At 43.1% G+C, this 14,657-nt stretch overlaps 1 protein-coding gene across 1 annotated transcript in view; it reads left to right on the plus strand.

Moving 5' to 3' along the window:
• Positions 1–14,657, plus strand: part of clcn2c (chloride channel 2c) — a 136,065-nt gene that overhangs the window by 94,922 nt on the left and 26,486 nt on the right. Inside the window, exons 17-20 of the mRNA XM_069676530.1 lie at positions 1,526–1,637; positions 5,279–5,349; positions 5,811–5,885; positions 8,823–8,855. Of these exons, the coding sequence (XP_069532631.1) occupies positions 1,526–1,637; positions 5,279–5,349; positions 5,811–5,885; positions 8,823–8,855 (291 nt within the window). The remainder of the gene's footprint in view (positions 1–1,525; positions 1,638–5,278; positions 5,350–5,810; positions 5,886–8,822; positions 8,856–14,657) is intronic.

The raw sequence follows: 14,657 nt of genomic DNA on the forward strand, positions 1-14,657 counted from the left end.
AAGCGGCCGAGGAATAAACCTTTAAATGTAGAAGTTTTTGGTTTCAACTCAGTCGAATACCGTAAAATATGGAATGTAAGTTGCACTGGAATATGAGACGCAGACGTCTGTTTTTGGGGGTATTCATAAAAATGTTTATACAAGTTATTTCAGCACTATTTCAAGTCAAGTCAAGCTTTTTGTAAAGCACATTTAAAACACCCGCAGTTGGGCAAAGTGCTGAACAGGCTCGAAGAATCCAAACAGCTTAAAGGAAAACAAAGTACAAACCACATATAAGAATAAGAGAAGAACAACAAAAACACAGTGTCGGACTCAGCTCGAGTTTAAAGCCAATGGTTTCAATTTATTTTCATTGTAAACACACACACACACACACACACACACACACACACACAGATTACAGCCTGCCATCTGTTTTCACCATGTCCAGTTTGCAATCTGGTACGGAAGGCCTTCTGTAACTTTGATTGTTGTGAGGGTGGTGGCTGCAGTGGCGATCATGGCGGTGCACGACCGTGACTGAGTCAGTTTTCCTCGCTTAAAACAGCAAGGAAAACAGCCCTGTGGCATATTGTATCGGCATGGAAATGGTTTAATGCGATGGGACATCACTTAACAACCGGATAGTAAACACAATAAAATACCTCTCTGCATTTTATACTGGTATAAAGGACGCAGCCCACTTTTTGATGAAAAAAAAAAGTATTAAAATTTCGTCTTGTACACCGAATTTTATTGTAGCTACCAATACACATGTTCAAAAAACGAAAGGGGCCTTGACACAAATTATCTTTAAAATAATAGGTTAAGTTAGGTGACGTTAGTTATGAAAGCTAGTTAGCCCGCTAGCTACCTGTTGCTAGGCGACGGGAGCGGCGCTTTGTGACACAAGGGTAAAGCCGGGAACAGCTGGTGACGCACGCAAGAAATCCTCCGTAGACCGGAACGCCTCATTTCAGTTCGGCCTTACTCCCAACGACTCATCCTCCACAGGCCGCGACCTTCGACGGATGCAGCCCCTGAACTGAGACACAGCTAATATCAGAGACATTAATTAATTTACACATCAGGAACTTCACGGACGTACAGCTGAAAGGATTCCTCAGTAGTTTCACTCAAGCATTTGGTCTGTGAGACACAGTCAGTCATGCTCCCCCACTTCAGAAATACACATTAACATAACCCCAGCAAAACTCCTTTTTAGGTCATGGAAACGCCAGCATGGAGAGTCATTGAAGTCATGAAATTTAACATCAAGGCCGACATGAGAACCCATCTCAGCTCTCATCTCCCGCTGCTTTCTTTTCTTTTGGGGATTTCTTCTTTCCCTCTGCTGTTCCCTCCTTTTGATTTCCCTCCATCTCATCACTCCCAAGAAGTGCTTCCATTTGTTTAATGAGTCCGCAGAAGGAGAGAGAGGGGCTGATCTCTTAAGCAGGATCAGGGTTTTGGAGGTTTAAAAGCTGTTTCTTATCTAACCGTGTGTTTGTGTGTGTGCGCGTGTGTGTGTGTGTGTGTGCAGATCTCCACTGAGGAGTCCACCTTCAGTCCCGTCCGTCCAGTTCCTCAGAAGCCCCTCAAACCTGCACTGAAGAGACCTTCTGTGGTGGAGCGACCCACCGAGATACCCGCCAGTAAGAAGCACACTTCACCACACACACTTCACCACACACACACACACACACACAAATGAGAGTTTTCAAACACAAAACAAATGAAGCAATCAAAAAAGGGAAAAGAAAAGGAAATTAAATAGATCTATAAGAATTGTGGCTAATGGCCTCTCTGTTTCTAAACTCACATAACACTAACAGAACCTCTCTCCCTCTCTCTCTCTCTCTCTCTCTCTCTCTCTCTCTCTCTCTCTCTCTCTCTCTCTCTCTCTCTCTGTGTCTCTCGCTCTCTCTCTCTTGGATGAGGGTAAAAGCATTTTAGTACTACATCCGAGCACAGTGCGTCCCTTCCTCATCTCGTCATTCTGTATAATTAAGTAATAAATAACTGTAATGATAATAACTATAAATGCAATTAGTGTTGCAGGTATTTGATTATAAACCAAAGCATTAATACAATTAAAGTCGTGACCTGAGGATGGCGCTCAAAACAACAGGTGTGATTACGTGAAGCGATTATAACTGGTTTGACAACACAAAAGGAATTGAAACGCTCCATATAAACACCTCAGCTAGGAGAGTTTCTTCTTTAATAGTTGGTGGCATGCTGTTCTGTGCAGGAGAAACCTGAGCGAGCTAACAACTTAGCAAGCTAAAGCGGGGTACACACTACAAGATAATCAGGCCGAATTTGGGCCCGATTCCCCCCCTCAGACAAAAGTATCAAAGTCCTGATATTTTGGTGGTTCTAAAGATGATCTTCCAGATGTTCCTGTGGTGTGAAATATTAAACATGTTCAATTTTTACGATCCGATATCCTGTTGTGTGGGGGGAACCCCGAGGACAGCCGAGCACGCACTTTGTAGATTGTCACGTGGAAACAAACGATAGCCATGTGGGAAGCGTGCTGACTGAAGGTGTAAGCTGCATTGCACCTTTGCTGCATGTCCCAGTAGGGGTGCAAACGAGTACTCGGGTAAACGAGTACTTGCTGATTAAATCATAATCGGTTACAAAAAAAAACAAATCAGTACTCGTTTTGTAGTTCCATATTTTTCTACACTTTATGGCAGTAAGTTCCCTGTGTCATGTAGGCCTGTAACTGTTATTTAATAAGATATCATGCTTGTTGCTGTCTGTGTTTAAAAAAAAATCCCCATGGCAACGTTGCAAATTCAGCAATGATGTCATAGGAAACGCACACAGCCGTCTGTAGCTGAAGAATCCTGTGAAGACTTAGCTAAAAGCTTCTGGTGATAGCAGAAAAAAGCTTCTCATGGCAATACTGGGAGTTGGTCAGCTGTTTGGCCCACACCTCCGCTCCACCTGGCCATCAATGATGGTTTCAAAGCTGTCCCTAACCTAGAGCGCATCGTGGGAGCGGCTAGTCGCCGTGTGGCACATTTTCACCACAGCGCCCCATCGATGCAGGCTCTGCACCTGAAGCAGGACCAGAGAGTGTTGTAAAACCCGCTGGAGCTCCGTTTATGAAATGTTTGTACACCTTATTGAATAGAGGTGGGCAATCATTGCTGTCATCTCTGACCGCTCTTTCACCAGCCAGAGCGACGTGCGCACCCTGGAGCTCCGGGATGAATACCAGAGGGATATGGAGGAAATCACCCCAGTGCTTCAGTCCCTGCTGGTGGCCACAACTGCCATATGTGGCGAGCAGACAGTCTCTCGTTTCATTGCTGATTAACTACCAGATAAGTAATGGAAAGGGAGACTGGCTCCGCATTGATTCCATTGCGCAACTTTTACAGACTGGACCTCTATAGGGGGGAAAAAAACGACAAAGCGATTACTCAAGTGATCATTTAAGCAATGGGACGAGAAATCAGTAAGAGAAAATGTTGAATTTCTGCATCCCTATCCCCAGGTCTCTCTTCTCCCAACATTCCCCATCTCTCTTCAGCTGTCCTATCAATAAAGGCAAAAAAATAATCTTTAAAAACTAAAAACAAAAAGTCACAAGGAGTCATCTTCCAGAGGCCATGGATGTCTGTACAAACAGATGTTTAGATAGAACCATAGAAGAAGAGTCGACTTGGTTACATGTGTTGTTGCACTGCTTTCTCGCTGCCTGTGACAGGCTCTGACAGGTTTTGCTTTTTGGCAGTGTCAGCTTTGCTCTCCGAGTAAATATTGAATCGTGTTTTGGTCTGAGAGAGCGTCGGAGTCTTGGTCTGTGAGTTTAGTTTCTTTGGTACACAACTTGATGCGTGTGTATTTATTTAGCTGCAGTGTAGCAGGAGGTGCTGCCCTGTCTAGCTCTGTTTGTTAGCAGAACAGACACAATCTGTTTTCTCTGCTTTTTATTCTGTTTGTCTGCGTCCGCCAGTCTCAGAGGCCGGGCTGGGGTCACCAAGCCTAGTTTGTCTTACTCAGTTTCTGGTCAATCACAGTGTCAGTGTCAAATCCTCTGCCTCGCAGTGTTCTCTTTTCAGAACATTGAAGTTTACAGATGTCCAGAGGTCATTTGTGTTTTCTCTTTTGCGTGTAGTCGTGCTGATGGCATGTGCTGTTGTACCTGAACTTTTTTAAGGTCTGGTAGACGTGCTTGCATTGCCACTCCATTTTGCGAACTTGGTCATTTTAGATGTGCACCATTAAAAAGCGAAAGCAGGACCAACTTTACGTTGTTTGTAAAAGCTTATGGGTATCGTGGTTGTGGAGCTGTAAACTGTTGCAAGTAGCAAGTTTCCCAAAAAAATTGTGAACTATACTTGTCAGTTTCCTAAAGCCCATAGAGATGGTTTATAACAAGCTGACCCTCCAATCCAAAGCCCCAAAGATGTTCAGTTTATTCTGACATCAGACAATGAAAGCAACAATGTAAACAAGAGGGTAGAACTCCCCCTTTTTTTGCTTAATTTACTTGTAACAACTGATTTGTGAACAAAATAGTGTCAAATTTTCTGTCGATCATTTAAAGGGGGTGTATTATGCTGATTTTAAGCTTCATATTACACTCTGTGATACCTGTGGCGTAGCTTAGCATAATTTTCAGTTTTAAAAAATGAATTGCTCTCATACAGTCTCTGCCTGAAACGACTCAGTCAGCTCCGTCCCTTTAAGAAACCCCACCCCTACAAGCCCGCTTTCTTTTGATCGGCCAGCTCTCTATGATGTCACAAAGTGCAGTGTATAAAAAAAAACTCTGTGAAACCTGGTGATCACAGCAGCCTGCAGGCTGAGCTGAGAAACCTGGGGATTACTCCAACGTACTTTCACCTACAGATTTGAAACTTCACCCACGTTTAGTCTGGACATCAAACATTGTATCATTTTTGGTAAAAGTAACTTCACCAAATACTGAATTTCTCTTATGTATCCTTCTTGAGATAATAAACCCATTAATTTCTGATTTGAGCCGTCACAAATGTTACAGATATTTAGTTTATTAAATCTCAGTGAGAGCCAGTAAAAACCTGCTCAGATTTCCTTTGGAAACATCTTCTCTAGCTTTACCCCGGAGGCAGAAATCTGACTGATTTTTGCAGATGGTGCAGCTGTTGTTGTAACTCTTCGTTAGCTGGGACCAGTAAGAAAAGGTCTCTTGACCAGATGGCACATAATGAGAGAATCTAGCAGACTGAGACTAAAGATATCTGACTGATGAGCTGTGTTTGAATCTCTCTCTCTTTCTCTCTCTCAGGTCCCCACGATAATTCGGGCATCGCTTTAAAGAACCTGTTCTGTGCCAGTCCAGACGCAGAAGGCCTGGAGGTGAGAGAGCTCTGTCCTCGAGTACACCCAAAACAACAACACCATCACACACACACGCACACACACTCTCAGCGGCTGACATCCTGTCGTTCACACATTCTGTACACCCACACAGTCCTATGCTATCTCTCACATACAGTCCTTCACGCTCGACAGTACAGTGCCTCCCACACAAACAGACAAACACATATACAGAGTACACACACGCACACACACACACACATCAGTCTGCCTCAATATAAAACCTTTTTCACTTTGTCTCAGCCTTGCATCCTGCGAGGCTTTAAAGCAGAATCACTTCTCTCACACTCCACCACCTTGCTAATGGCTTGTTTGATAGAAACTTTTTCCTCGACATTGCAAACGTCGACACGGCATCGCAAAGGGATTTTATTTTGCAAAGCCAAACTGACGTTGAGGCTGTTGTTAACGTTGTGTGTTTGTCTCTGGTCGCCTGGAAGAAAAACAACAACGTGGAGAGCCCCACGTCTCCTGAGCTCAGGAGACCCTCCAAACGAGTCCGGATATCCGTCGTGGTAAGAGCCACCGATCACGGCTACCAAATTGCCTGGAATCTGCCCGGCAACAGGTTCATCAGCCAATCAACCGATTGTCACCCCGTCATCTCATCCCAGGGCTAATCCCAAATGCCGATGGACTGTGATCTGGGCCCGGCTATGCCGAAGCCCGTCTGTGTCATCGTGCCGTAAAGTGTTGAACACCCTCCTCCTTGTGCAACCTGTAGCTCCGCCCACTGACCTTTCACTGCTGCTAGTTGCTTACGTGATTGGCTAAGGCCTAGTATCCATTCAGTCTAACTTGTTTTCATTGGTCTGATGGTCGGTGGAGGTTACAGAGAACACTTGACAACTGAAACACCACGACTGCTAACTGGCAAAGCAAACTATCCATGGTGTGCTTTTATAATTAGGTTCTTAAATTTGTTATTTGAATTGTTTCAAAGCAGAAGGGTCAATCTGAGTGAGACCAGCCTTACACCACTTTTCAGTACAATCGTAAAGTTAAAATGAGCCTAAAACGTTGCTGGTACACGATTTATTTTTAAATGCAGTAGGTAGTTACTTTTTACTTTTAATCAGTTTTTACTTTGTTGGGGATAAAAAATTAGATTTCAAATATTATTTTTTAAGGATAACACAGAAAGTATATAAAATGTAACCACAAGAGAATTTTGCACTAAAAGTAAGATGATCCTGCTCTTTTCCAAAATGAATTTAATTTATCAGTTTAAAGCTCCTGTGGGGCGCTGTTTAGCTCAGTTGGTAGAGCAGGCGCCCCATGTACAGAGGCTACAGTCCTCGTCGCACTGATCGCAGGCTTGACTCCCGGTCTGCCGATCATTTGTGCATGTCATCCCCCACTCTCTACTCCCAACATTTTCTGTCTATCTTCAGCTGTCCTATAAAAATAAAGCCAAAAGGCCAAAAAAATAATCTTAAAAAAAAAAAAAAAGCTCCTGTGAGGAGTTTTTTGCTGGTTATTAAAGGGACTGAAATTAATACCAGTGCCTCTATATGAGCTACTAAAGCAAACGAGACCATCAGCAACAAGACTGATTAAATCTTTGTAGTTATTTTTAATATGCGTAACCACTTTTATTCTATATTTTAAACAATAAAGATTCACAGCGAGTTATATGTTTGAATGTTAAAAGAAAGCAGATTTTTGCTTACACATGTGTAGGACAAGATCAGGAAGATATTAAGAATAACTTTCTCCAATAACCGTTATATTTAAAGTAATAATCTAAAGATTTTCATGTAAATAAATGTCTGTTAAGTCTCTATCTATCGCCGAATGAAGTAAAACAATAGTGATTGAGCCTATGGCCCACCGATGAAAGCCTTTGAGTGTCTGTGGCGACTTTCGCAGAAAAAAAATCCCAAGCGGCGCGCAGTTAGTGACGCGTTTTCCATCAGCCAGCATTGGTTGGTCTGCCAGAGAGGGTAGGCGGAGCTAAGCGGCTGCTTTTCCGCTCTCTGCAAGTGTTGCGAGTAAACAGTAATCTACTATGGCTGAACAAACAAAGAAAAGATGGATGACTACAGATACAACTTCAACAAGAAGTGAAAATCCAAAGAAAAAGAAACAAACTCGACGCTCAGATGAAGCAAACAGTCTAAAAAGGAAAGCGACCGTCAGCCAGGAAAATCAAGAGTTACAACCGGAGGATATCTGCGAAGTGTGCTCCCGCAATTACAGTTTATCGCCACAGGTGCCGCCAAAGAGAACGAAACTGAGATCTTCGAGATCATGACTTTAACGTTAAACATATGAAACTTTCTTTTATTATGAAATGTTATTTCATTCATTAGATAAAGGGCCATTATGACATTTAAACAGACTTTATAACCAGAACATTTTGAAAAAAATAGCTTCAGTGCAACAAATGAAATAAATCTATAAAAAGTAGCCTGATGAAATGTAAGTTTAGAATAAGAGGCTTTAAAACTCATCATTTAACAATTATACAGTTACATTATACAACTAATCGTCCATATTTTTACATTGTTACAAAATGTTTTAAATCAAATTCTAGATGCTACTGCCCATTCTATAATATAGCCCTTAAATATTTGATGGTAGTGACCTCCGTTTGTACACTCCCTTCCATTGTTCTTGAAGAGCTTCATGGAGTCTTATTAAAGCTTTTCTCACATTTGAGGGAAACCTGTAAGAATCAGATTTCACCAAACTACAGTCAAATTCCTGCCGTTTTAAAGTCAACATGTGGTTTAGTTGTGGTCAAGTGTTCTACAAGAACGAGGCTGTTCAACCAAGCATGCTGTGCTGTCCATCATCAGCTGTGTCACCCGAGGTGTCCAATCAGTGACCGCCTCACAGGACCTCGTTCCTGGAGTGACACAATCCCATCGCATTTTGTTGTGATCGATATCGGAAACTGTTGTCGTCCATGTGTTTGATTTGCAGGGGAGGGAGGGTGGTGGTTGGTCGGGGGGGGGGCGGGTTGAAGCGAGTTCCTCTGTGCATGCAGCGTTAACATCCAGATAGGAGCATCATATCTCTTCATTAGGAGCCGGCAGGTATTTGAATGACAGCGTTCCTGCAGCGGCTCAGATAAAATGATGATGCATGAGAAGTCCTGGGAGGCGTTGGAAAATTTCAACACAGACTGGGATGTAGCCTGCTGTCCAATTACCAGCAACCACACATGCTTCAGCAGCGGTGCATGTCAATCAATGCAACAAGCGTCTGATTATGAATTGAGACAAATGATTCCACGATTCAAAAACATCCAGCGATGCATGACCAACGATCAGACAACAACGATTCCTGAAAAATCAAAGTGTTGAATAATCACACGTTCAGAACAGACACATGAACGCGTCTGATCTGTATCCGTTCATCAGCATCAGTGATTCATTCATAATCACGTTTGCAAATCAACACAGGATTGTTTTTCACTCATCACATGTCATTCCATTCACTAGGAGCCTCCACCCAGCTTAAAGAGCTTCTCAGGTGTGAGCACGTTCTCAGGGGTGAGCATCTTCCTCACATTTCCTCTCTTTCAATCCAGTGCTCAGACACAGAAGCACACGAAGACTTTCAGTTTAAAATTTGCTTTCTAACAAGCACACTCTGTTATTCTGTTGAAGCTTCCTACTGACTCAGTGTCATTTCACAACAACACATTAGAGAAACAGACGTCGACCGGAGGAATTGTTCTGACCTTGCATTTGCACATGTTTTTGTTCCTTCCCCTCAAACAACCACTGCACCAACTGTCCTGCTATTAGCTACTGCTACGTACGCACTGATCATGTTTGGTTGGATGTGGCTGTGTGAGTGTATGTACGGCTGTTTTTTATTTTCCTTCTGTCGCTCTCCTTATTTCTATTGTCTGGATAAGTAAAGTTTTCCGTGCTGCAGGTGAAACATATTCAACTCTATTGTATCCATCGCTTCACTCACAGCCAGTGTTTGGGAGTAATGATGCCATATGTAGCAAACTGCTAGTTAAACTACATTTCCCTGTAGAGGACACATAGCTAAATCATGCTAGCAGGTAGGAATTTCCTGATCTGAGCTGTGAAGGCTCCTCCACTCTGCTGAGCTCTGTGTGTGAGAGACAAATACATCCATCCATCCCTCCATGATCTATACCGCTTATCATGTTCAGGGTCACGGAGGGGGGGCTGGAGCCTATCCCAGCTGTCATTGGGCGGGAGGCGGGGTTACACCCTTGACTGATCGCCTGTCAATCACAGGGGTGACACATAGAGACAGAGAACCTGTCACGCTCACATTCACGGGCAGTTTAGAGTCACCAATGAACCTAACGAGCATGTCTTCGGACTGCAATAACCACTGCTCCACCGTGCAGCCCGACAAAAACATTAACTTTTTTTTTTATCATAAAGAAATATCACAAAATAATGAAAATGCATTCATGACAGTTTGCCTCACAGTAATAGAATGATAGTCATAAAGCCTTTGTCTGTTATATAAGCCATCTGTAGATCCTCCTACAGTTGGTGTGAAATAGTTTTTGTGTGTGAAGCTTTTTTGCACATATCTTAGAGTAGCATAGCTTCAATATACTTCAATAAAAAGTCAGTGTTGCTATAGCTTAGCTACTTCATATGAAAAGTACAGTTGCTAGCTAGCTTCACTAGCTTACATTTCTGTGTTCTCCATTGACTCTTTAGGACCCGATCAGACAGAGCACGCTTTGCAGGCTGTGAAACATGAGGCGCACTGCGCTGCCTTTTTTGTTGAAGCCTACGGTTAAAAAAAGAGCAGCTCGCTGCGCCTTTTTTCTACTGTTGTTAAGGGAACCACCGAATCATAGCTGTCATTAACCTAACCGTTATATTGTAAACTGACAGAAGGCCCGCCTCTCCTTTCATCCGATTGGACAATCAGAAAAATGACATGACGTCGGGTGCTTTTCTGCTTTGAGTTCAAGTTTTTTCAACTCGAGGCGCTCGGAGCGTTTCCTCAAAAACACGAGGCGCACCGGGCGGAAAAACACGAGGCGCTTTGCAACACAAAAGCAGCGCGCAAAAAGCCTCTCATTGAAAACAATGAGAAAAAAGCCCCCAGCTGCTAAAACGATTTTCTGTCTGATCGGGCACTTATGCAGTTGCATTATGTTCACAGGGACTCTAGAATTGGCTTTCAACCACAATACACACTGACAGATGGACAGTGCATGTCCTTGAGTTGATCGCTCTCTAGGTCAAAACATTTTATAACAAAGACCAAAAACAGCGTTATTCAAAGATCTCAGAAAGCTACTGCTCAGTGTGAAAAGCAACCAATCAGAAGAAAGTGGGCTTGTAGGGGCGGAGTTTCTTAAAGGGACAGAGCTGACTGAGTCGTTTCAGGCAGAGGCTGTATGAGGGCCTGCACAGAGCACCAGTGTGAGAAATGAGGAGTTTTTTTGTAACTGTAAATTATGCTAAGCTACTCAAAGCTAAGTTGCAGGCTCTGCATGGTATCCACAGACCTGAATGGAAAGTCCCCAACATCACTTAAATATAAAAAATAACACAAGAACACACCGTTCTTCATTCTCATCATTAAGGTGTCACTGTAACTCTGTTCGCTCTATTAAGGATTTATTAGTGAGGCTCCTGAAGAGCTTCATTAGTTTCACATGTCAGCCACAATAATTGAAGTCTGTACACATTTTCAATCATTCACAAGCAAAGAGTAATGCCAGAACATTCTTCATCTGTCGCTCAGAGGCCTCGACGTGAACCAGCGGTGCACAGCTGATAAATTACACCGTGAAGTCTTAATCATGTTGATACGTAAGGAAAACACTGTGTTCCCAAATCGCCCACTGCACCCATGTTCTTAAACACAAACCCATTACATACATCCAGTGGATATCAGGGCGTTTTCAATACCAGCATTATAGATAACCAGCTTCTGCTTTGTAATATCCCCCAAAAGTCCCCAAATGTAGCACTTTGGTTCTTTAATACAGTCCATGCTATGAAATTAGACTGCAGCAGTCAGACTCGCCTTGAGGAACTGGGAAAAAAAGTACAAAATTAGGAGCTGCAGAGGCGCGTTGGGAGTGTTTTTTCATTTGGTGGCATAAAATGTGAACCCTGAGGCGTGTATTTCACACCCCGACAACACAGTGCGCGTGTTGAGTTGTGTGGCAGCAGCAGACCTCAGAGACCGCATTTAGCCGGCGGAGCTTTAGTTTGAGGTGAATGACGAAACACTTTTCTTCAACTGTAGTAATGAAAAAGATTAATAAAAAACAAAATGTACTGGTTTCACACATTTGCAGCAGGCGCGCTGCTCATTACATGCTCGGTCTGTTTTTTGAGGCAACGTCTGTGCAAGAGCGCAGCACGTTTGCACTCCGTCACTTAAACCTCTCATTGATCGTCCTGATGGGGTGCTGCATTAAAGGTCACAATCTTTGAAACTTTTCTAAAGGCTTCTGAATTTCACTCGGATGAAAACTGTTGCACCACAGTTTTCATTTGAGGGTAATAGAAAGGGATTAATTGTCTTGTTATTGATTCACCGCAGCGTGCTGAAGCAACATGTTGTATTAATCCTTTACAGTAGTTAATAGGTGCAGCACAGGGGGGGTTCAGGGGCAGTCCTGTAGGGGGTTTTCTTGGCTCTGTTTGCACAATAAATTCCTGTTCACTCCAGACTGATATTTAATTGGGACCTAATGTGATGAGTAATAACTGCAGAAGTGCTCTCAACTCAAATCCAAATTCCATTATCTGTTTAATTGTGCCACAAAAAGCCGAATATGTCTCACCAAACACAACACGGCTGATTTGTAACAAACTAATTTAGTGTTTTGACCCTGTTCCCATGGGACTTGTATCGCCTGGGGACCTCATGTGATTTAGAAGCTACGGGGGGGAATTCACAAAGAATGAATTGTGGCCGCTGATAGCTCCAAACTGCACTAATCGGCTCCAGACCATCTCCTCAAAGTGTGCGCGTATGCCGGGGTTGAGCCTCGCACAGCCTCAGACCGGCTGGTCTCCCGATTATAATAATAATGACAAAACAATATTTACAGACAAATAAATTTTTTCGTCACACAAAAAGTGGAATTTTCGTGGAAACTCAGAGCGTGACAGCCCTTATAATACTGCGCTGCAGTTACCATCAGCTCTCGGCAGGTACTAATATTTTCACTCTAACTGCGCGGTGCTGTTAGCGCTGCTGGTTGTGAGTAAGATGCTTTTTGCCACGAGGCTCATTTGATTAGAAGGGGGTCAAATTTGCCCCGAATGTTTGCATAATGACTCATTTAAATACACGCAAACAGCACTGGAGCACTGAGACGCTGTTTGCTCTGCAGCGCACTTTGAGGTGCATTCAACCCTCTGCGTGTGCTTGGAGAATGAGGCGGAGTCTTTGCGCTCAGGTTTAGCCGGCGCAAAAGCCTCGCAATCCTTTAGTGAATTCCCCCGTAAAAGTCTGTCTTCCCTGGGGTGCATTTGCACGGTATAAGAAAAGTATTTAACTTGCATTTACAGCTGTTTTCCCACTGACCTGATGTCCAGGCTCTGTGTAATATTTGTTTCCTAACATTACTATTAACAGGCTACCACAATGTCACTATTGTGACTGTAGAAAGGATGATGTCCTGCATGTCATCCGTTGAAACATTTTGAAATTTTGCTCTTCTGATGGATTCCTGGGATGCACGGTGGTGCAGTGATTAGCGCTGCCGCCTCGCAACTAGAAGGTTTCTGGTTTGAATCCTGGTTAGGATGTAGGGCGCCGTTATGTGTGGAGTTTGCATGTTCTCCCCGTACCTGTGGGGGACTCCTCCGGGTACTCCGGCTTCCTCCCACAGTCCAAAGACTTGTTCATGCTCGTTCATCAGTGATTTAAAAATACCCGTAGGTGTGAAAGGTTGTCTCTATGTGTCAGCCCTGTGATTGAGGTGTAACCCAGCCTCTTGCCTGGTGACTCTCCTGATTCTCTTTGATAAACTGTCTAAACCGTTTAGTGACACGAGCCTCCTGAATTTGTGTTCAAAATGCAGTCAAAACGTTTGTTTGTAATTTTAAACACACCCTTTATACTTTGAGTCCGGCAGAAATGAGGAACCATAAGTCCCATTTTGCGTGGGACTCATGTTATCGCATGACATCTGTTTGGTGAAGTATGGATGGTAATTTAGCGCACATTGCGGATTGGCACAGGCGTAAGATCACAGATGTCCTCTGCTACAGTTCTAAGTTATCACAGCTCCTCAGATTATACTCCGCCCCAAGAAAAGGCTTTAGATTTCTTGTTGGGTTTCTTTTTCTCTTTCCTCATAAAGGTTACACATGATCTACGCTGGAGTTGACATTATTAAAGATCGCTATGAAAGCAAATTAAGGAAGAGAAAGAAAAGCACTTACTCGGCAAAGAGAAGTGTTCAGCCAGAAAGTGGAGAGAAAGTAAAATTCTTAAAGCGTAATGAGATGCAGTCACATTCGTGGCATTTCACGAGGCTCATTCTGCCTTTCAGCAGGCTTAATCTAAACTTCTCGGGACAACTGCACTACTTATTGCTAATCTATGTTAATGTAACCTTTTAGTAGTCTTCTGAGATACTTATTTGGATTTTGCCAGTAAATCTGAGGAAAAAACAGACATTGAGACAGATTGAACGCACCACAGAGAGCACTGAAATTTGGTTTCTTTAAAGTGAGTAGGATTCCTGGATTTGTACAATAAAAATATGATTTGTTCAGATCCCGAAGGAGAGGCATTTACCTGTCCTTTATTCAGTGTATAGCTTTTTCTATTATAAGAGAAACATTACTGGAAAGAGAGACGGGTCGGAAAAGTAAAAATGGAGGATACTCGGAATTGCTCGCAAACTATTTTTCAGTAGAAGAAGAAGACGACATTTTTAACTGGAATTCTGTGCAGCTAACGTTAGCGGTTGGTCTTACCTGTAACCGTTCTTTAAATTAGATGTCGAGTCTTTGGGTAAAGACAGCCGGAAGGCAGACCTTACACCGTACTGCCATGTTGCTCCCATGTCCACCCAGTGAAAGCGTTGTTTTCACCACAGGCCACGGCAACCAGAGACTGTTGATGGCAACTGTGAGGAGCGGTGTTGCGAAACTTGTGTGTGGTGAAGTGTCGTAACGTATGCGCGCAGGTGCGTGGTATTGAGTATGGTACAGAGACGGTCAGACGGACGGTTTAGAAATGAGACGCTTTGGTTTGATATCGTCTTCATTTTAAAATGTATTTCTCTTTTTTTTTCCTGCAACTGTAACAGAATACAGTTGCCTTTTTTTGTATCCTAATTA

The sequence above is a fragment of the Semicossyphus pulcher genome, unplaced genomic scaffold, assembly GCF_022749685.1.
Source record: "Semicossyphus pulcher isolate SPU_LCO1_2020_fin unplaced genomic scaffold, fSemPul1.0.p SCAF_26, whole genome shotgun sequence".
Taxonomy (NCBI): Eukaryota; Metazoa; Chordata; class Actinopteri; order Labriformes; family Labridae; genus Semicossyphus; species Semicossyphus pulcher.